The sequence below is a fragment of the Dysidea avara genome, chromosome 15, assembly GCF_963678975.1.
Source record: "Dysidea avara chromosome 15, odDysAvar1.4, whole genome shotgun sequence".
NCBI classification, from domain to species: domain Eukaryota; kingdom Metazoa; phylum Porifera; class Demospongiae; order Dictyoceratida; family Dysideidae; genus Dysidea; species Dysidea avara.
In genome coordinates this window covers 9,902,789-9,926,151 of record NC_089286.1, presented here as the reverse complement: position 1 = coordinate 9,926,151, position 23,363 = coordinate 9,902,789, and the positions used below count along the sequence as shown (strand labels likewise).

General features: G+C 38.3%; 1 protein-coding gene across 1 annotated transcript in view; it reads right to left on the bottom strand.

Moving 5' to 3' along the window:
• The window catches only part of LOC136245266 (uncharacterized), a 248,123-nt gene that overhangs the window by 33,807 nt on the left and 190,953 nt on the right, over positions 1–23,363 (bottom strand). Inside the window, exon 17 of the mRNA XM_066036756.1 lies at positions 7,040–7,138. Coding sequence (XP_065892828.1) covers positions 7,040–7,138 — 99 coding nt within the window. The remainder of the gene's footprint in view (positions 1–7,039; positions 7,139–23,363) is intronic.

Below are 23,363 nucleotides of genomic sequence, written 5' to 3'. Positions count from 1 at the left end.
ATATATTTGTATTGAAAGTATAAACAAACCTTCAGCAAAGTTATAACAAGTACCATTCAAAAGTGCACCTCAAGTTAAGGATTTTAGGGCAATCTACCCCATTCAACCCCCACTACTCCAAGTCTGTAAATCACTGTTGAAATCTTGAGAGATCACGTGTGTTGCAAGTTTCTTCAGTTATCTACGGATAGATCGATGGGTAGAACTATAAGGACACTTTACATGTTTGTAGTTGAGCCGAATAAACATTGAAGAAAGTAATATGGATGCTGAAATTGCCTCCAAGTAAACTGAAAATAAAGAAGCAGACACCGCCAGCCTGGTCTCATGGAGAATTGATTAGAGAACGGGAAACTTGAGCACTAGTGTTTCAATAAGAATTATGTTGTACATCACAAAAAACCAGGTGTGTCTGTTGCTAATACCTTCTTTATCACTTAATCTTCATCTTGGTATTGGAAATATGCAATTAATGGTAATAGTTTTTAGTAGCGCTTATATCGTGTCCAACCTCCTCTGGTTCCCAGGTGTCTTCAACTTAGAGAAGAGGTGAAATTAATTTCTGTTCGTGTGTTTGTGGATGCATCTGAGATGCCTTATGGGGCTGTCATATACTTGACAGTGGGATACAAAATTGAAAGGGTATCATTATCTTTTGCAACATCAAAGACCAAAGTAGCTCCTCTGCAGTCCACTAGCATTCCACGTTTAGAGTAGATGGGGGCAGTTTTGGGTAAAAGAATAGTTTTGTCTGCAGTAGATATGTGCTGAACATCAGAAAAGAATTTATCACGTTTTGGACAGATAGTACAAGTGTTTTATGGTGGGTGAAGGGACACAGTAGGCACTTCAAATCATTTGTAGCAAATAGAATTGGAAAAATACAGGCAACTACAAATACTGAAAAATGGAGATATGTGACAACAAAGGAACACCCAGCTGATTATTGGACACGAGGTGCTACGTTAACAGAGATGGCTCAACTGAAGGGATAGTGGGAAGGACCTGCATTTCTCTCTGATAGCCAGGATCATTGGCCACCTCTTGGGAATGGTATTGTCACCTACAAAAGATCAAAGAGAAAAACATTACAAAGAGCTCACAAGTAAGTGTGGAAACTTTATTAGCATTTACAGCTGTTTCAGCAGTAGCAAAAGAAGAGTGTTGAAGATTGCAACCTGAAAGGTATTAAAGCTGGAGAAAGCTAGTTAGAGTAAAGGCATGGACATTCTATTCATTATTAATAGTAAGCGAGTTAATGAGATGATGCAATATGGAAGCTGAACTAACTTCAGAAGAGATAGTTGATACAGAAAATTATTCGAATGAGCCAAAAGTAAAGTTTCAAGGATGAGTACTTATCATTGACAAAGCAAAAGGAGATTCCAAGTGATAGCGCATGATAGCTTCCCTTTGTTTGTACAGTGGGTTTACTGGGAAGGCGGGGTCACCTTAAGTAACCTATGTGAATTAAATGTCCACCATTTTTTTGTAGGGCAAAAATGTGAAGCTTGACATGAATGAATGTGTGTTCAGAATGCCTTCCAGTTGTTGTGCTGTTGAATGTATACACGCAATGAGGAAGTAAAAAATGTGAAAGTGAGCTTTGTGGATCTGACATCTTAGAATAGTTTCCAGTGCTACTCCAGGACCTGAAATTATGTAGAAAATGTGAAAGTGAGCTTTGTGGATCTGACATCTTAGAATAGTTTCCAGTGCTACTCCAGGACCTGAAATTATGTTCTGGATATGATCTGACAAATCTTGTTTTGTGGTCGGCCATACTCAATAGTACTGTACAAAAACTTTCTAAAAGTGTTCAGACATTAGCCAGAAATGGTCAGAAAATGGCAGATGTCCGGCCATAATTTCAGGCTCCACTACTCAGAGCTGTAACTTCAGAGAGCTTTGGGTCTGTGTTTGGTGACTTTCAAGACTCATTTCAATGTTAGACAGCTATTGCTATTATTTCAACCTGATTTTAGATAACTAATATTGGAATATCTGTTTGGCATTCTCTGAACAGGTATGATGTGCCATCAGGCTATTTATTCTGGATTAGCTACATTCTACCAATTTCAAGAGAAGAATATCTCATTTTATTTAACACAGCAACATAAGCATCCAGTATCATGCAAAGTGCTGGAAGGATGGTACAGCTAAATGACTATACAGTAGTCCAACATCATTGAGTTTTACTGATCAGTGTATGCAAGTTATGTATTCTGAGCCAGATGAGTGAAGTTACATGTCAAATGATGATGGGCTACAAGTTGTATTTGTGTAGTACAAACAATTACAAAACACATTTGTGAATTTAACTATATTTTTACAACCAGAGCAAAACTTATGCTTGATTGTAACACAGTCAAAGTTGAACACATATTAATGTTTTTCTACAAGATTATTCTCCAGACTCCTCTTTTAAGCAAAAAATAAAACACCTGTGATTTAGTAATGGATGCTTCTATTATGGCAATTTCCTCTGGCAGCAGCTGCTCTGGTACATTAAACCAACATTCCATGATAATCTTTGAACTGTTACACCAACAGTATGTAACCAGACTCGAGACTACTGAGTTACAGCATTGCCTGTCTGCAATGCAAGCAGCTAGGCCTTGCATTTATGTGATATTATGTACATGTGAAGTATACACTTCAGCTTCTAACCATGACCACGGTTTGTGTACCACGATATTTCTGCTTTCGCTGCAAATACAAGACACTTACTTTCTAGTAATTTATTGGTGAGCAATTATGCTACAATAACATTAGCCTATTGCTGGACTTTTATACTCACAGGAGTAAGACAACATTTGTTGACATTTATCCTGAGCCATTGTTATAGAATGATGTTAGCACTCAGGCTGACATGGTTTTAGGTAGTTGTGTCATCATCTGTACACTAGTCTTCACTGCTTGTACCAGGTGATGTCAACTATACCTTTAGTGAAAAGGATGAGGACATGTGAGATACGTATCATGAACCATGGTAGTGTTTCATAATAGAGATCACCGATGCATTCGGTGAAATCCTAATAGAACACTCACTAAAACATTATCTCAGAAAATTGTCCCAACTACAAAAAAAAGCTGTTTGGAAGAAGTATAGGTCCACTGGAAAATATGACGTCAAAAGAAACCAATAAAAGTGCTTTAAATCACTGAAATGTGCCATTTTGTTCATAATATTCTTCCTATCATTTTTTCACTGAAAATCTGTTCACTCCATGGAGGTAAAAACTACATTAGTTTCCTTCCTATGTCTTTCTTTATGTCCATGACCTACTCCTACCATATAGTTGCATCTATAATTAATATCACGAATATTAAGAGAAGGACACAAATTTTCATAAAAATAGCCTGATTTTTTAAATTTCAATCAGTAGGAACACAGTGGAAGAGAATAGGGAAGCGTTGTTAAGCAGTTGTATACATGGCTACCACATTTATAAAGACATTGGACTCCTGCCATTGGTAAGTATGCCTGAACCTATTATACTTTCGAGCAATGCTCCAAAATTTTCCCTATTATGCTCCAATTATGCCCAGTTGTGTCCCATTATGCTCCAAATATGCTCATATCATATTGTACCTTGACTGCTCTATTAGAATAACTAATGCATCTGCGAATGTTCTATTAGGTTATTTCAATATGCGGTGACTGTTCTATTAGAGTATATCGATCTTTAACTAATCTTTTCTTCACAACGTAGGTGTAAATCTGATTTTTGCCATGTTTGCACAATATTCCATTGTGCATTATGCAAAATAGGCAGAGTTTTAACTTCTCTGATAACCAACCCACAAAAATTTAGCCTGGCATTATGCTCAATACTTTTGGCTACCTACTATGCCCCAAATTATGCTGGCATAATCGGAGCAGGCCTATTGGCAAGGAACTTACTTGCATTTTAGGGATGTGCACTGAGTGATGACCCAATAGTAGTGACGTTCCTACTGCGCACCCTTTCAGTTTGTTTTTGTATCATGATGGAATAATAATATGCAGAGTTATAGAGAAAGAAGACACAAAATCACCGAGATACAATAAGCGTGAACTTAATTACCGTGGCTAGCCACTGTTTGCAAAAATAAAGTCTTTGCAGTAAAAACCTGTTATACGGTATTTTAAATGCATATTGAAAACAAGAAAATTTGCTTCTTGTCAGTTTACTTTGCCACTGATCTGAGTTAGTCTCTGCAAGGGAAACAATCTGTTAATATGTGTTATAAGTATCCAATCTATTAAAGTTAACATGTTCATTAGGAAACCCTATATCATAACCTATATTTTAACCACAGTATATTAAGTTCATACCAAAACAGCAATGCTGTTGCTACCACTGCATACTTAACTTATTGTGATCAAAGGTAAAATATAACCAAATGCCTATTGTTGACCACAGCATGGTATTATGTGACCAAATTTAGAAAAATCACCCATATGGGTGCATTTGACACATAAAATGTGACATGCTCAGCAAGAATCTGCCATTTTTTCAAAATTTTATATTGTTATTAAAACATATTGAAATAAACTTGGTAAAAATATGTGTACTACATAACAAATTTATGCATGTTTCAATTGCACCACTCAACAATGAAATCAGACACTTTAGCTACACCTGTCTAAATGATGCGAAGCAGTACAATGGCTGGAGTGATTGGCATCGATGATGGATCCTCCCACTCGTGCATAACAAATGCGCTACCAATGAATAAACTAGCTAACAATGAATTAAATAACCATCAAGAGAGTAATTAGTAAGTTAAACCGTTACTTGTACATAGCACTCAGCAGTAGCCAATATTAGCCTTGCATTCTTGTTCCTCCCGTGTTACAAATGGGCACCTTTGATCTGTGTACGCCCTATACCACAAATAAGTTAGAACACACCCATACAGTTTGTATCTCATTTGTAAACAACTTCACCTTCGGACTTGTGGCCCTCGGGTGTCATGTTTACAAATCAGATACAATCCTCATGGGTGTGTTGCAACTATTACATGTGTACATAATGAAACAAAACTTGATAAGTTTAAAATTACACTAAGAGGTGTATTATTGAAAGATGACTTCACTACAATTACATGTTGTGTTATAATTAAGTAGTAATAACATAAGTGAACTAATCTCTACTACAAATTTTCTTAGATAACATGACATTTGTACCATAAAGTACATGTTTGCATTGGTTACGACAGTGATCACAATGTACAACATTTCCATTCACGGTCATTTAATACTGTACATACCAACAATTGACCCTTAAATCCACATTAAACTTTACAAAATGCATACATTGCATTGGCATCAGCCACTATGGTGGCTGTTGATTTTGATCAGTTGATAACTCATAAATGGAAGGTCACACAGGCTTGCAATTAAGAGTTTCAGAGTGCTAACACCACAAAGGATAAAATGGTATCCAAGGTTTATGAATTCTGATGCTCCTTCACCATGTTGTGATGGTTTTAAACACAGGGTTATAAATTTGCACAATATTTTAGAGAAGAAGATATCTTTAAGGTTTGAGGTACGAGACAGAATCTATTTATCACCTCAAAATTATGGAATACTTATCACGCTCGGGAGGACGTACGTCCTTCGTGGCTGCACTCTAAAAGAGTTTGATCATGATTCCCTTGATTTGTACTTGATTCACTGGCCGGTATCATACATGAGGTCAGATGAGAAGGTACCATTTCTCCCTGATGGTAGTGTGGCATACTCATATGTCCATTATACTGAGACATGGGTAGCTCTGGAGAAACTGGTGGATGAAAGATCAGTGCGACATATTGGACTGTCTAACTTCAATAGTCATCAAATTGATGAGGTAACAACATGTGTTGTGTGGGTATGTGTGTGAAGTACTGTATAGCAAGAAATTTTTGAAAGGTTTAATTTTCAAAAATAACAATGCGTTTTGGAAAATAATTATTCATAGATAGCTAGCTAGCTACAAGAACCAATGTTACATGTTAGAAGTGATGCATAAACACAGTTCAAGTGTTTGTTGTCTACTATATCAAATTAACTAGTTATAGACCTCAGTATGGCTAGGCAAACATGAGTCAATTTCATGATCGCAAGTGACACAAGTCTTGATTGAAGCCTTATGAGTAAATAGTTATCTTAGCCTGCTACATGTATGAAGGAGGAAGGGGTAACTAGAAGGGATTCTACGAAAGCCAGATGGGCATTAATCAATATTTAACAATCAAAGCAGGATATTCTACTTAATGCAACCATTGTTAGCTTCCTAGTGCACAGAGTTCTCAAATCCTTCTAGTCAATTATCTAAGGGCAGTGCAGTAGAGAGGATCCATTTAAAAAGAAAAATTGAATTTACAATCAAGCTGAAAATTTAACCCTTCAAAAATTTCTCACCATACAGTGATTAGAAGAATGGTATGGTTATCAGTTACACCGTTCAGGGTTCAGTACTCTAGCAGGAGCTTATAAGCACCTTCGGCACTTATAAGCTCCTCATTCTAATGATACCCAATTAATGTTGCTGTTGAGGTTTCCTTGAATACGAAACTTCTACTGTATCTACATTGCATTAGTGTACCATTTATTAATGGGAGCTGGTGTTTGTACACTCTGTCAACTCTAATCATGTGAAAAGTGTTTCTATCAATCTACAAGTTGATATTGTCCACTGTGGCACTGCTCAAGCAGAATTGCTTTCAGTAAGTCTCTCAAGATTATTCACCTTGTTGTCATCTTCGTGAGCAAAGCATTCGAGTAAGATGATAGTGATTCTGGCCGATTGTGGACAGATTTTCAACTTAAACAGACAAAGAAGACTATGAAAAATGTGGAGTAACAGTACTAACTTTTTAATATTGATATCTGTAAGTGTATAATATTTCTGTTCTGAAAACAGTTGTTGGTTAAGCATCATGCTATTTCCTTGCATTTCTTATATTGTCACTATAGTGGCTTATGCACCTTTAAGTGTTAAATAGTCACTTCACCATGTGTATACATATCAAACAATTAGTCACACTAGTAGTTAACACTTACTTTATTAACAACATTAACATCAGCTCCCAAACTTATTAATTTCTCAACCACTTCAACATGACCTTCACTTAAAGCCAAATGGATGGGTGTGTCTCCATCCTGTAAGAAATAACATATGATATTATCATCACTATCAGGTCATCTCATCAACACCAAACACATGTACACATATCTGTGAATACATCTATAAAATTGTGTACACATAATGAAACAAGACTTGATAGATGTAAAGTTACACTAAGAGGTATGTTATCCTTCACTACAATTATATGTAGAGAGTGTAAACAAATTGTGAACAAATTCTACTGCAAATTTCTTACATAACATGACATTTACAATGATCAACATCTTTAAGTTATCATACAATACGGTAAGGTAACAGTCGTGGCCATGATGATTCAGCTGTGGTACCACTCAAATGCAATGCCTTCTCGTGCGAGTGTGAGCAATTAAAATCTTGTTGTGGTGTGAACAGACTAGTATTAGCCTATCACATGCACATAGACATAGCTGTACAAGTAGAAGAAATAATTAGGAATTTTAAGCTGGATTAGGGGAAAAAGCAGGGAAACAAAGGAACAGCTAAAAAGTTGTGAAAAAAGGGAGGTTGCCTATACCTGCAGATATACTAGTGGACATCTAATCCCTACTCTTCAGTCTATAACCATGACTGAATCAAGACACACGGTAGTGTGTTGTGCGGCCCAAGAAGCCGGCGCGCCACACCCGTGAGTATATTGACAGGAAGAACGAAAACGTCATTTTCACACCTTTATATCTCAGTGATCACTTATCCGATTAGAACCAAATTTGTTACACAGTTGCCCGCCAGCCAGGGGAGGCTACATTCCAAATTTGAAGGAAATCGCTCCAGCCATTTCCGAGATACGAACTGCCAAAGTTTCGTTTTTTTTCCTTCTTCTTCTTCGTCTTTTCGCACACTTGCAAAAATTGCTATAACAAGCAAACGTGTACTCCGATCGCCATGAAATTTGGCACACAGAAAGGGAGTCCAAAGGCGAATCCTGGCATCAAATTTGGTACAAATCCGACGAATGGTTCAGGAGTTATGACCGATTATTCGCGTAAAACAAGATCGATTTGTTGTCACGCCTACAAGATAAACCGCTTCATGGAATGAGTTGAAAATTTCCATGTAGATGGAGTAACCATCGTAGGAGTGCCTTTTGGTGGTTTGAAAGGAATCGAGAAAAAGACCATGGAGATATGACACAAAACTCAACCTGTGTCATAATTACGCGATCGATTTTTACGAATAAAAAAGTATTAGTTTTCACGCCTACTAGGCAAACCGCTTAGAGCAATGAGCTGAAAATCGGTGTATAGCTGGAATAATCATCATAGAAAGTCCTTGCAGTAGTACAGTAGAATCGGATTACAAACCACTGAGTTATGATTCTAAAGCCAACTCCGTGTAGCAAATGCGAGATCGAGATACTCTAATAGAACAGTCACCCTAATACAGCATTCAGCTAATTTATTTACTTTATTATAGAATTTTATTACATCACAAGGGAGTTCAGCTGCAAACAGTTAATCTTATAGACAGTTCAGCAAGAAGCAAGTCACCATGTGGAGAGTTAAGCAAATATATCACTATAGAGATTCAGAACATTACAAGTCACACTGAAGAAAGTTCAGCTATAAACAAGTCATGCACCCTGTAGAGAATTCAGCTACAATTAAGTCACTCTCTAGAGAATTCAGCTACACAGAATTCAGCTACGCACAAGTCACTGTGGAGAGAGTTCAGCTACAAACAAATTACCCTGTAGAGAGATAAAACACTTTGCAGAGTGTTCAGCTACAACAAATCAACCTTTAGAGTGATCAGCAATGAACAAATCAACACAAATCTACCTGTAGAGAGATAAGCTAGAAACAAATCACCCCGTAGAGAGTTCAGCTACAAAAACTCACCCTGTAGAGACATCAACTAGAAACTAGACACAATGTAAGGAGTTCAGCTACAAGTAATCACCCTGTAGAGAGTTCAGCTAAAACAAATCAACCTGCAGAAAGATCAGCTACAAACAAATCACCTTATAGACAGTTCAGCTACAAACAAATTACCCTGTAGAGAGATCGGCTACAAACAAATCAACCTGCAGAGAGATCAGCTACACACAAATCAACTTGTAGAGAGATCAGCTACAAACAAATCACCCTGTAGAGAGATCAGCTAGAAACTAGACACAATGTAAGGAGTTCAGCTACAAGCAAATCACCCTGTAAAGCGATCAGCTACAAACAAATCACCCTGAAGAGAAGTCAGCTACAAAAAATCAGACTGTAGAGATATCAGCTAGAAACAAATCACAGAGGTCAGCTACAAAAAATCATCTTGTAGAGAGATCAACTACAAACAAAACACTTTGCAGAGAGTTCAGCTACAAACAAATCAACCTTTAGAGCGATCAGCAACAAACAAATCAACCTGTAGAGAGATCATCTAGAAACAAATCAACCTGCAGAGAGATCAGCTACAAACAAATCAGCTTGTAGAGAGATCAGTTACACACAAATCAACCTGTAGAGAGATAAGCTAGAAACAAATCACCCTGTAGAGAGATCAGCTACAAACTAGACACAATGTAAGGAGTTCAGCTACAAGCAAATTACCCTGTAGAGAGTTCATCTACAAACAAATCAACCTGTAGAGCAATCAGCTAGAAACAAATCACCCTGAAGAGAGGTCAGCTACAAAAAATCACCCTGTAGAGAGAAACAAATCACCCTGAAGCGAGTTCAGCTACAAACAAATCAACTTTTAGAGTGATCAGCAACAAACAAACCAACTTGTAGAGAGATCAACTACAAACAAATCAACCTGCAGAGAGATCAGCTACAAACAAATCAGCTTGTAGAGAGACCAGTTACACACAAATCAACCTGTAGAGAGATAAGCTAGAAACAAATCACCCTGCAGAGAGTTCAGCTACAAGCAAAACACCCTGTAGAGAGTTCAGCAACACAGAAACCACCATGTAGAGAGTTCAGCTGCAAACAAATCACCTTATAGAGAGTTAAGCTACAAACAAATTACCCTGTAGAGAGATCGGCTACAAACAAATCAACCTGTAGAGAGATCAGCTAGAAACTAGACACAATGTAAGGAGTTCAGCTACAAGTAAATCAGCCTGTAGAGAGTTCAGCTAAAACAAATCAACCTGCAGAGAGATCAGCTACAAACAAATCATCTTATAGACATTTCAGCTACAAACAAATTACCCTGTAGAGAGATCGGCTACAAATTAATCAACCTGCAGAGAGATCAGCTACACTTAAATCAACTTGTAGAGAGATTAGCTACAAACAAATCACCCTGTAGAGAGATCAGCTAGAAACTAGACACAATGTAAGCAGTTCAGCTACAAGCAAATCACCGTTTAGTGAGTTCAGCTACAAACAAATCAACCTGCAGTGAGATCACCTACAAAAAAGCACCTTGTACAGAGTTCAGCTACAAACAAATTACCCTGTAGAGAGATCGGCTACAAACAAATCAACCTGTAGAAAGATCAGCTACACACAAATCAACTTGTAGAGAGATCAGCTACAAACAAATCACCCGGTAGAGAGATCAGCTAGAAACTAGACACAATGTAAGGAGTTCAGCTACAAGCAAATCACCCTTTAGTGAGTTCAGCTACAAACAAATCAACCTGCAGTGAGATCACCCACAAAAACGCACCTTGTACAGAGTTCAGTTACAAACAAATTACCCTGTAGAGAGATCAGGTAGAAGAATTCACCTTGTAGAGAGTTCAGCAACAAATAAACCACCATGTAGAGAGTTCATCTGCAAACAAATCACCCAGTAGAAAGATCAGCTAGAAGAAGTCACCTTGTAAAGAGTTCAGCTACAAAGAAACCATCATGTACAGAGTTCGGCTACAAAGAAACCACCATGTAGAGTGTGTAGCTGCAAATAATCACCTGTAGAGAGTTCAGCTAAAACAAATCAACCTGCAGAGAGATCAGCTACAAACAAATCACCTTATAGACAGTTCAACTACAAACAAATTACACTGTAGAGAGATTGGCTACAAATTAATCAACCTGCAGAGAGATCAGCTACACACAAATCAACTTGTAGAGCGATCAGCTACAAACAAATCACCCTGTAGAGAGATCAGCTAGAAACTAGACACAATGCAAGGAGATCAGCTACAAGCAAATCACCCTTTAGTGAGTTCTGCTACAAACAAATCAACCTGCAGTGAGATCACCCACAAAAACGCACCTTGTACAGAGTTCAGTTACAAACAAATTACCCTGTAGAGAGATCAGGTAAAAGAATTCACCTTGTAGAGAGTTCAGTAACAAAGAAACCACCATGTAGAGAGTTCAGCTGCAAACAAATCACCCAGTAGAAAGATCAGCTAGAAGAAGTCACCTTGTAAAGAGTTCAGCTACAAAGAAACCATCATGTACAGAGTTCAGCTACAAAGAAACCATCATGTAGAGTGTTTAGCTGGAAAAATCACCTTTACAGAGTTCAGCTAGAAACAAATCACCCTGTAGGGAGATCAGCTAGAAGAGGTCACCTTGTAGAGAGTTCAGCTACAAAGAAACCACCACATAAAGAGTTCAGCTGCAAATAAATCACTTGTAGAGAGTTCAGCTACAAATAAATCCCCCTGTAGAGGGATCAGCTAGAAAAAGTCACCTTGTAGAGAGTTCAGCTACAAAGAAACCATCATGTAGAGAGTTCAGTTACAAACAAATCACCCTGTAGAGAGATCAGCTAGAAGAAGTTACCTTGTAGATAGTTCAGCTACAAACAATTCACCCTGTAGAAAGATCAGCTAGAAGAAGTCACCTTGTAGAGTGTTCAGTTACAAAGAAATCATCGTGTAGAGAGTTCAGCTGCAAACAAATCACTCTGTAGAGAGTTCAGCTACAAAGAAACCGCCATGTAGAGAGTTCAGCCTCAAACAAACCACCTTGTAGAGAATTCAACTACAACAAATCACCCTGTAGAGAAGAAGTTACCTTGTAGAGAGTTCAGCTACAAAGAAACCATCATGTAGAGAGTTCAGCTGCAAACAAATCACCCTGTAGAGAGTTCAGCTGCAAATAAATCACCCTGTAGAGAGTTCAGCTAGACAAAGTCACCTTATAGAGAGTTCAGCTACAAAGAAACCATCATGTAGAGAGTTTAGCTACAAAGAAACCACCGTGTAGAGAGTTTAGCTGTAAACAAATCACCCTGTAGAGAGACCAGCTAGAAGAGGTCACCTTGTAGAGAGTTCAGCTACAAAGAAACCATCCTGTATATAGTTCAGCTACATTTCAAGTCACCCAGTAGAGAGATCAACTGCAAAAAAATATCCTGCGGGGAATAATGAGCATGTAATAAATGTATGTATATAATTTGTATAATTACTAATAAAATCAAAAATAATTGAAGTATTACAAATCTTCTTTAAGTTCTTTTCTTCTTCCTGTGGTAAAGAAATAAAACACAAGGGTTAAAAAAAGCCCCAAAGCCAGCCATAGGCTGGCTTTGCAGTATACAAATACAAAAAGAAGTGATATCTAATCAAAAACAGCCAAGCTGTAAAAAAAGGTGCGGCCCCCAAAAAGGCCATGGTGAAAAAGATGTGAAATCCAAGGTGGCGGCCAAGAAATGGCTGTGATGGTAGGTTAATGGTTACATTTTAATAATGACAATTCAGGTGAATTTTGTGCCACTTGGTCTTGGCACCAAATTCACCTGAATTGTCATTATTAAAATTTAACCATTAACCTACCATCACAGCCATTTCTTGGCCGCCACCTTGGATTTCACATCTTTTTTCACCATGGCCTTTTTTGGGGGCCGCACCTTTTTTTACAGCTTGGCTGTTTTTGATTAGATTAGGTATTACATGTTCACTAGTATATCTGCAGGTATAGGCAACCACTGTTGTTTCACAACTTTTTAGCTGCTCCCTTGTTTCCTTACTTTTTTGTTCTTTGATCCCTAATCCAGCTTAAAATTCCTAATTTATTTTCCTACTTGTTTGTTTCCTTTTTTAATAACACAATTATGACTACTGAATCCATGTGTACCACATTAAAAGAAAGAATGGTGCCAGGTATTCCATAAAATAATTTTTGCATCTGAACACATGCCCCAATAATCAATTATGCACTGAAAAGTGAGGTGGCCATTATGCTTCGTTTGTAGCTATGTTCCACTCGTTACACAGTGTTACAAACAAAGAACACTTCTCTGCATTGAATCCAGTCACTACAGAAAATCCAAACAAAAAGCAAGACACAGCCATAGGGAAGCCGTATTGCGCTATCGCAAATTGACACCTTGCGTTGTCAGCAAAAAGAACTGGAACACAGAGGAGAACAAAGGTTAGTCCATGATACATGCATTGTATGTACTGCGGTTGGCGAAAGGCACGTCTCTGGACGAAGTGATGTCAAGCAGTGAAAAAATCAAGCCTGTAGCCTTATCCATTGTCGAGTTATCCTTGGCTGAAGGCATCAGTTAGTTTGTCAGAATAAAATCTGTTAAATAGAAAATTTTAAAATTCCATAGAAACTTGTTGGAAGGGTTTGGGGTCACTCTGAAGGCATTTTTGGGCTTGGCTATGCCTAACCAACACTGCCAAGCTGTTATGAAGGAAATTAGAGGCTGGCTTTAGGGTGATATTTTTGGGCAAGAAATCCGAAAACTGAATGATCCCTAATATACAGTACTACCGTACTGTATGAGCATGATGATCATATGATTATTTATTATTTGTTTATTTGATTCAATGCACAAACAACTCAATCATGAGTGTGTAAATGTGCATGTATGTAATTTAGTCTGAAAGTCATCAACATTTTCAACAGCAACAACTTTGATAGGGAGGGAGTTCCAGATTCTGATGGTTGATGGCAACAATGAGTGGTGGTAGCAGTTGACCCTGGTAGAAATAGGGATGAGTTTTTGATTGTGACCACGTGTAATTGTGGAGGATGGGTGAAGATATGGTAGAAAGTCAATTGAAACTGCATTATGTAGCATTTTGTAACTTTAGCATAATTTCTCCTGTCCTCTAGTGTTAGCAAATCCAATCTATTAAGTAAAGCTGTCCCACTGGTGTTTCTAGTGTAAGAGTTAAAAACAAATTGAGCTGCTTTATGTTGTACCATTTCTAGAAGGTCCTTCTGTGATTGAGTATGTGGGGAGCAAACAACTGAAGCATACTCTACCATAGGTCTAATGTATGTAATGTAAGCGAGGGACTTAACATTAGTAGAACATTGTCTTAAATTACATTGTAGAAATCCACAAGTCGAGTTGGCTTTGTCGGTAATTTTTGTAATATATGGTCTTTCCATGAGAGATTTTGAGTAATAGTAACTCCAAGATATTTGGCAGATGTAACTTTACTGATAACAGAGTTGTTGATCTTGTATTCTGAGTTTAGTGGTGTGTGTTTGTTTGAAATGGTGAGATGTTCATATTTAGATATACTAAATAGCATAAACCAGTTATTTGTCCATTGAAATAATATATTTAGATCCTCTTGTAGCTTCTCGATGTCATCATTTGAGTGAATAATTCTAATAATTGCATCATCTGCATATAATCTTATAGTAGAAGTAATATTATTAGGTAGATCATTAATATATAACAGAAAAAGTAAAGGCCCCAAAACAGAGCCCTGTGGGACGCCTGAGGACACTTTGCATGGGTTACTGTGATAGTTGCCTAGTATAACCTGTTGCCATCTATTGAATAAAAAATTTGTAATCCAATTATATACTGGGTCATTGATTCCGTAATGCAACAATTTATGTAAAAGACAATTGTGAGACACTCTGCCAAAAGTTTTCGAGAAGTCAAGGAATAGAATGTCCACCTCGTGACCTGCATCTAAAGCCCTAGCCAAATCATTAATGGTTTCCAACGGCTGTGTCTCGCAAGACCGGTTTTTTCTAAACCCATGTTGGTTTGAGCACATGATATTGTAGTCATTAACATGAGAGGATATAGTAGAGGAAATGATGTGTTCTAGCAGCTTACAGCAGATACAAGTCAGAGATATAGGTCTATAGTAGTACGTGAGCCCTTCTTGTACACTGGTGTTACATATGCCCTCTTCCAATCTGAGGAGAGTTCACCCTGATGTAATGAAGCTTGATATATGAGTGTGAGAGCAGGGACTATGCTGACAGATGTTTCCTTTAAAAATTTTGATGGTATTCCATCTGGGCCAGATGCTTTGTGTGGGTCTAATTCTTGTAGTAGTTGAAGTACCCTTTCGCTTGTAATATTAATTGGTGAAATATTAGGAAACGTAGGACCTAAAAGAGTGGCAGTTGGTATGGAGTGAGTATCAGTAAAAACAGACTGAAACTGATCATTCAATATAGAAAAACTATCAGTAGTTGTCTGACTGTCTTTCTCTAATGATGATATCCCACATTGATTTCTCCTTTTTGATTTTATGTCACTCCAGAGTCTTTTATTATTATTACTGCTACCATCATCAGAACTGATGAGATTTGAAACATAACTATCATGAGCCTTTTGACATTCTCTTTTAGTGAGGTTTTTAATTTCCTTATAAGTAGACCAGTCTGTTTCAGAATGAGATGAACGGGCATTGTTATATAGACGCTTTTTCTTATTAGACTATAGTACGCATAGTATGCTTTGAAGTTTGGTCATTAATGAGGTATTTAAAATTCACGATACCCGGGGTAGGTATCTAAACTGGTTAGATACCCGTGACAAAATTATATGTCATGTGTGCCACATGTTTAGCTGGATTCCAGTCACAGCAGCTATCAGAAGTCATCGCTAGAGTGCGAAGAAAACATCGCTGGATAATAGAGATGATCGTATTCATCTAGGAAGCCTACCAGTGAGTTGTTTTAACATTAATTCGATCAGGAAGCCGCCATTATTGGCAGTGACCAGAGCTGTACGAGCCATAATCTATATTGGTTATCGCCCAAATCCACGGTATCTTCGCTATTTAGAGACCTTCGGAATGGCACATAATCACCTCGGGTTTTGCCCTCAGTGATTATTGTGCCATTCCTCAGGTCTCTAAAATAGCGAAGATACCTTGATTTGTGCGATAACCTACACTTAGACAGACGCCTGATAGATGTAGTAATCTTAGGGTGCTTGATGGAGCTGGAGAGTGATTTAGTTGGTATTGAATTCAAACAGGTTTTACATTGTGTCTTAAAAATATTCCATAATTCTTCTATGGGAGTATCAATGTTGTGGCAAGAGTTAGAAAAATCTGACATTATCTCATTTATATTTTGAAAATTAGCTCTGTTCCACAGATATACTTTACGAGGTTTAGGTTGTACAACTACAGAAGATAAAGAAGATTCTACATAGATGATCTTGTAGTCACTCAGTCCAAATGTAATACTTAAACGTTCAACTAGAGTAGGTCTATTTGTTGCAAACAAGTCCAAAATATTTTGGCCTCGAGTAGGTGTTGTAACTAATCGGAAAAAGCCACCAATACTAAATACATCAATTAGCATATTTCATATATCCAATGGGTATGCGTTACTAGTTACACTGTTCAGATCCCAATTAATATTGGGTAAATTAAAGTCTGCAGTTATCCATATCACATCATCAATATACTTGTTGTGAATTTCCTCAATAAATTGACATAGATTATGCATATATTCTCTATCACTGTTAGGAGGTCTATATACTGTCAGAACAATCAGCCTGCCATTCTTAGAAAGGTCAATTTTACAAGCTATTGCTTCACATGGTGTGGAAACATCAATCTGACTACAATAAAAGTTATTAAGGCAGGCAAAAAATACACCTCCATATCCATCTAATCTGTCCTTACGAAAAACGTGGTAGTTATTAGGAAAAACTTCATTAGAAAAAGCTGAAGAATTTAACCAGGATTCTGTTCCAGCAATAAAGTGGGGGGCTTCTTCATTAATAATACACATGAATGATTCAACCTTTGACCTAATATCCCTAAAATTGGTTGATAATAATTTAAATGATTTGTGACCTGTTTGATTAGTATAATCACTAGAGGGGGTATAATTATCAGTGCAGCTAGAGGGAGTTAACGGGTACCTCTCTGCACTATTGTTCCATTTTTTTATCATGTACTTTCTGTCCTCCTTGTTAAGGTTAGCCAACTCTTCTCTCAACTTTTTGTTTTTCTTTTGTTCAGCTGGCGTCAAGTCGGGGGTAATGAATACCTTCCTAATTTCTTGGGGGTTATCTTCCTTGCGCAAGTGAATTTTACTACAGAGTATAGATTTCTTCTCTTGGATGGTAGCTAATGTAATTTTGAGTAGCCGCGGTTTAGTTCCTTGTAGCTTCTTGCCAAGTCTCACAGCATTTGTAACAGAACATTTTATTGCTAAGTATCTATAAATAATAGAGGCAACCTTATCAATATCGTCTTGTTTTCTAGCCTGAGGCGAGTCAGATGAGGATTCTTCAATGTTATGTATGACAACATTCAATTGACGCCTCTCTTTCTCTTGCTGTTCAGATATCACAGCAGAAGCCAACTGGGTAAGTGATTCTTTAGTAGCTGGTGCTTTATCATGTGATGTAGCCATTTCAACAGATAACTGATCCCCCTGGTCAAGTGACTGCAATAATTGGTTAACTTTCTTATCCAATTTACTGTTCAAGGAGGACACACTATTCACCTTTGCAGTGAGATCAAGTATCTTATGGTTGGTTTCCTAGTGAATTCTATTAATAGTTGTTAGGATGGTTTTTTGATGGCTGTTAATTTGAGACTCTGTGTGGTTTACTATGAGTGACTGGTTCTCATATTGTTTCAACGCAACGGGCAGAGCTCTCAAGCAGGAGGTGCAGAAGAATACAATATGTGACCGTCTCAGCGAAAACCCGTCTAGTTAACACAAGCATGCGTATTGAGAAAATTGTAATTTAAAAATAATTTGTAAAATTATGCATGCTACAAGAAAAAATATGCAAGTTTTTATTGGGCCAGTACTCGAAGACGGAAGACTCAAATTGATTAAAACTATATGCCATCTTATTCGCCTGCTCATGGAGAGTTAGAAAATCTTTGTTTTGATTTTTAGCTTCAACAGAATGGGTGTCACGTGTGTTTGTTTACGATGCAGTAAACGTAAACAAGATTGTCATCGTTTCTTCTAACAAACCGCCTTCATATGCCTATGCACAAGTGACTGCAAGGCTAAAACTATACCTTGGTTGATCTGCCAATCAATCCATGGTGAACATTGTAAGCCAAATTCCAACTTTGTAGACTAATCCAAATGGAAGTTATGGCTGTGAATGGAAGCGCTTGCAGTTTATTTAGTATAGTCACTGTAAAATCGATTTCCTTATTCTTCCTACTTCTTATTGCTGTAATTTCAAAACTACCAGTGTTGGGCAAGTTACTTTGTAAAAGTAACTAGTTACATATTACATATTACTTGCAACTGAACTATTTAGTTACAGTTACATATTACCCATAAAATAAAGTAACTGTAATAATATTACATATTATATTACTTTGTGTCCACAGCCTTAAGCTGTCACGTGTGAAACAACCACCTTATCACGTGACATGATTGCGCTGTTGGACAATATGCAAATTTTGGTTATAAGTAAGAAGCTGGTGAATAAGCTTCATTCAGTAGGCCTCGTTACTTCGCTGTGGCTAGGCATTACTCAGAGGATAACTAACGATATTAGTAACTTCGTTACTTGTAGTAATAATATTATGTAATATTAGACTCGTTACAGTAACTATATTACTTAGGTAACGCGTTACATTTGTAAGTAAAGTAGCTTGTGTTATATTACCTGTTTTTATAGCGTATTTCGTTATATTACTTTGTTACCACAAAAGTAATAATATTACGTAACGCGTTACATAAGTAGCGCGTTACTCCCAACACTGAAAACTACACACCACAGAAGGCTGAAACTTTGGTGATCCATTCCTTGGACACTGCAGATAATGGTGAGTTAATAAAAAAAAATATTTTTTTTAATTGTGCAAACTAGACGGGTTTTTGCTGAGACGGTCACATATTAACACTGGCTATATTTGTTATAGCGTTACACTGTTCAGTAGACAAACTACTACAACTTGCGTGCTGAATTCCTTCGCACCACGAGCACTCGAAGACATCACTAGTAGCTTCCTTGGCGCAAACTAGACACACGTCACCAAGGTCTCCTTTCGTCTTTTTGTCTTCTTTATTGGCGGGAGAGCTTGCTGGACGTTTAAGGTTATTTTTGCTCTCCATTTTGGTCTAGTAAAAGGAACAGAACACAAACTGATGTACACAATGCATGGCTAGGGGGGGCTGAGGACATGCACCTCCAGGAAAATTTTTGAAATTTAGATGCTCTGAGACTGCATTTGGCAACAATTTTAGTATGAAATTATCTGTAAAATAAATATTTATGGAGCCTATTTACGGAGTGCTGAGCATGCACATCACTCATTATAGGCACATGCTGCAATAATTAATTAAAATACTCAACTGTTGTGTAATTATTTTTCAAAAGGGGTTTCCGTGGAAACCTTGAAACCTTCCTAAATTCGCCACTGCACGTAATCACTCTTTGTCTTCAACTTGGACAGCCCCATTAGTACAGCAGCATACCAAAAGTATTGTGCACTTTTTGATAAAAGCACCAAAAGTGGTACACATGTAGACTAACACCTAATGAACATTTTTGAATATAGAAGCGCTCACAGTTTTGCTCATGGTAGCCATAGCAACACTGTATAAAAATGGCAGCTATATAACTAGTCTCAAACCACTGTTAAAGATTCAGTACTCCCAAAGAAAAGTTGTTGGCAACAATTGTGTGCAAAATAACTGTATTTCCTCCAAAGAAACTAACACTTGATCCTTACTGAAGTGAAAATACAATACTAGTCATATTTACTGTTTGTATATTCAATGCACTATAGGCATGAGAATAATAATACACAGTATAATATATGTATTGGTTTGTGCTGAAAATGATCTTAGTTTAGTTTATTGGAAATTCCTCTTCACACTTGCAGAGAGCAGTGCATTGGAGACCAGCCTTTTTACATTTGCAGTTGGTACGACATCCTTTTTTGCAGCCACAACTGATAAATTCATAGCAGGTTTTGGATGCTTCGGGAAGTGTGGTCCAATGTGGTTCATATAGGCCATTATCTGTCTTGATCCAACCCCAAGTACTTGGAGAAGGAAGAACAGGGTCTGGAGCAAGTGCTTGACCCCAGACATGTCCACCTTGAAAGGCTGCTCGCTTTACATGCTGCTCTAGAGCAGCACGTGTAGGTGGAATTCTCTGCACAGATGATGTCTTCGCAAAGAGTTTCTTCCTGGCCTGGTTTACTTCAGTGCAGGTGCTCGTTCGGTCATATAGAAGTATGACAAACCTTTCAATTGCATGCATACTTTGTTCTGAAACTTCAGTAGGTGCATGTGCCAGATCCAACAGTGCATTTGTAAGCTCTGGGAATGCATTCCATGCAGCCCATGCAGTTTTCTTGCCATGTCCAACAAATGCTGACACAGTGTCACATCCAGTTAGGGCATGGAACATAGGAAGGGCACATGACTTATCTGATCCCAGACGAGCTGCTATTTGATGAGCTGCCAAATATCAGAAATTTTTACCTGCCCCAAAGGCTATCCAAATTTCATCATTAGCTAGTAGTGTTTCAGCCACCATCACCGCCAACACCACAACATCAGTATCAACAGTACGCACTAGCATTTGGTGATGGCCCTGTTGTGCAGCATGGACTACATGAAGCATCATACGACTGTCAGCCTCTTCGTGACTACAAGGAGCAATTAAGTGAGCATCCAGTTGGTGTGGCACACACAAAACTTCATCCCCATCTGTTACAACCAGTTCTTTGCCATCGTGTTTGCATACTTCAATAAGTGCTTTTGAAAGGAAACTAAAGAGTTCTTTCTTGTTGAGGTCCACACACAAAAATGTTTTCCAGTTTCTGGGTATTGGTGCAGAATTAGCAACACGTTGACGTACTCCTTTTCCACGTTTTGCCCTGGCTGTTGCTTTGAGGGAGTCCACCGCATAGCTGTCCCATACCAGATCTAGCCGTGATACGTGTTGAAGCTGTCCAGATATGTAAGGAAGAAAGCCCTGATGAGCATATTGCTCAAATGTCTCTGCAGTACCTGGCTTCAGCATCTGAACAACAGCAGCTCCATCAATGACTACAAAAGAGACTATGGGTGCTTCATACTGTGCCTCAGAAAGACCATCCAGACACACCAGCATATCACTTTTGGTACCTAGGTGAAGTTTTCCTGTAACAAAAAGTGATGGAGGACATGCTTGATTTTCATGTCGGAAAAATGCTTCCAGATTTCCATCACGTGTCTGACAGCCAATATATAATAGTGAGAAGAGTTCAACATCACACTTCAGGGATTTCAGCTGTTGCTTTCCTTTGGATGCTTTGGATACAGGGATGCCAAACAGTGGCAGCTTGTTGCGATGAATTGTATCATCTATTGACTTTGTCCTGTCTATTAAGCATTCCTTTGTGAAAGCTTTAAACTGATCCTGACCAATATACTTGGCATTAAAAATGGTATTCACTACAGCAGAATCTGCAATTTCTTTGGTATCTAGAACAAGCAAATCCTGGCTCTTCTCTTCAAATGGGTTTCCCAACTCTTCAATTACCATCACTAGACGACAAACATCTTCGGCAAAAGATTTCTGTACACTTGCTGTCTGGTCATGGTGCCGTGTATCCACTTTTCTACTTTCCTTCAACTGAGAACTTTCAAATTCTCCAATTACTCTGGAAACTTCTGGTCCAGAAATCATCCACCGCCGCAAAGCACTTGGATTATCAGTGAGACCGACTGCACCCCCATCACCCTTGACACAGGCATTGTTTTGTTCATGTGCTTGATCCATAGAAATTGCTGAGAAAACTCGCTTGGTCTTCTGCGCTACAAAGTGGCCTTTGTTGAAGTCTCTGTAAATGGCTGGGTGTGTACTTGGAAGATCAGCCATGTCTCTTAAATGCACTGGTATCCAGCGGGCATAGTTAGTGTGGTCTAGTGCAAAGAACCAGGGGACAAGTTCCGTCAAGGCATCAAGATTCATAGAAAAATTAGCTTCTCTCAGAGAGCGCACATAAGTGAGAATGCAAAGCTCTAGCTCCATTGTTGTTGCCCAATAATGAAATTGTGGACAGTGATGTTTTCTCTCATCACACCAGGCCTCAAAGTCAATTTGATTATCTCTGGAACAGGTAAGACTGTAAAGATCATAGGCACGGTGTTGCAGAATATATAAGGCAGCAGCAGTAATTTGGTGGGCCCTTCTTGTGCGCATAACATGAGATGCTTTGTGTAAAGAATCAGCCATTCCTACTGTTGCATTTCTGCTTGAACCAGAGCTTGTGCCCATCCACTGTTATCCAACCAGTCACCAATGGTCTTCAATGCTGCCATCTCAATGTGGAGACCACCAAACATAATCACAAACTTCTCCTGTCCATACTTCCCTGGCCACTTCCACTGGATCTGTTTAGCCAAAGCAAAGAGTGGCTGGTCAAACGTCATAACTGGAGTCTGTCCTGAGTTGAGGTGCTCAACAGCACTCTTTACCACATCCATTGAATGTCTAATCATTGCAACTGTGTGAGCACTCTCTTGAAATAAAGGGAGTATTACTAAGGCTGTTGGTGTGATGATTTGATTGCATGATTCCTGATTCTCTGCATGGTATGCAGCCCATGAGATGGTCTCATAGATACCAAGTGCAGCATTTTCTTCCAAAACATGCCTTGTGTTCTCCAGCCATCTGTACTCATCTTCAGCATGCTTCTTGTAGGTATTCCGTTCCAGAGATAGCACACCAGCAACAGGAATCACTGACTCTTTCACACTGGATGTAATAGGTGGCACATCCATATAGAAATGCGGCAGACAACCAACAGTTTTTGAGCCAGCATCACTTCCTATGATGACAGTGCCGCTATGCACTTCCTCAGTAGCACCACTAGGATGTTGCAACAAAAAAATACCGGTTCCATGAAATGAGTCCTTGGCAGTTGTAGCACTGGGATTATGGTCAAGATTATCCACAGCAGCTGTTGTGAATATGTTGCCAATCAACATTGGTGGACAGACAACTTGCTCCATATGAAAGCGTTGGCACACACTGTTTCCTAACTCCACTGAAAGGCACAACACACGGTCATAAGAAATGCTTAGACCAAGGTTGAACAGCCTGTTCACCAGATCTCTCTTGCACGTTTGTGCATGTAGCATTAGCCCAATATAGATA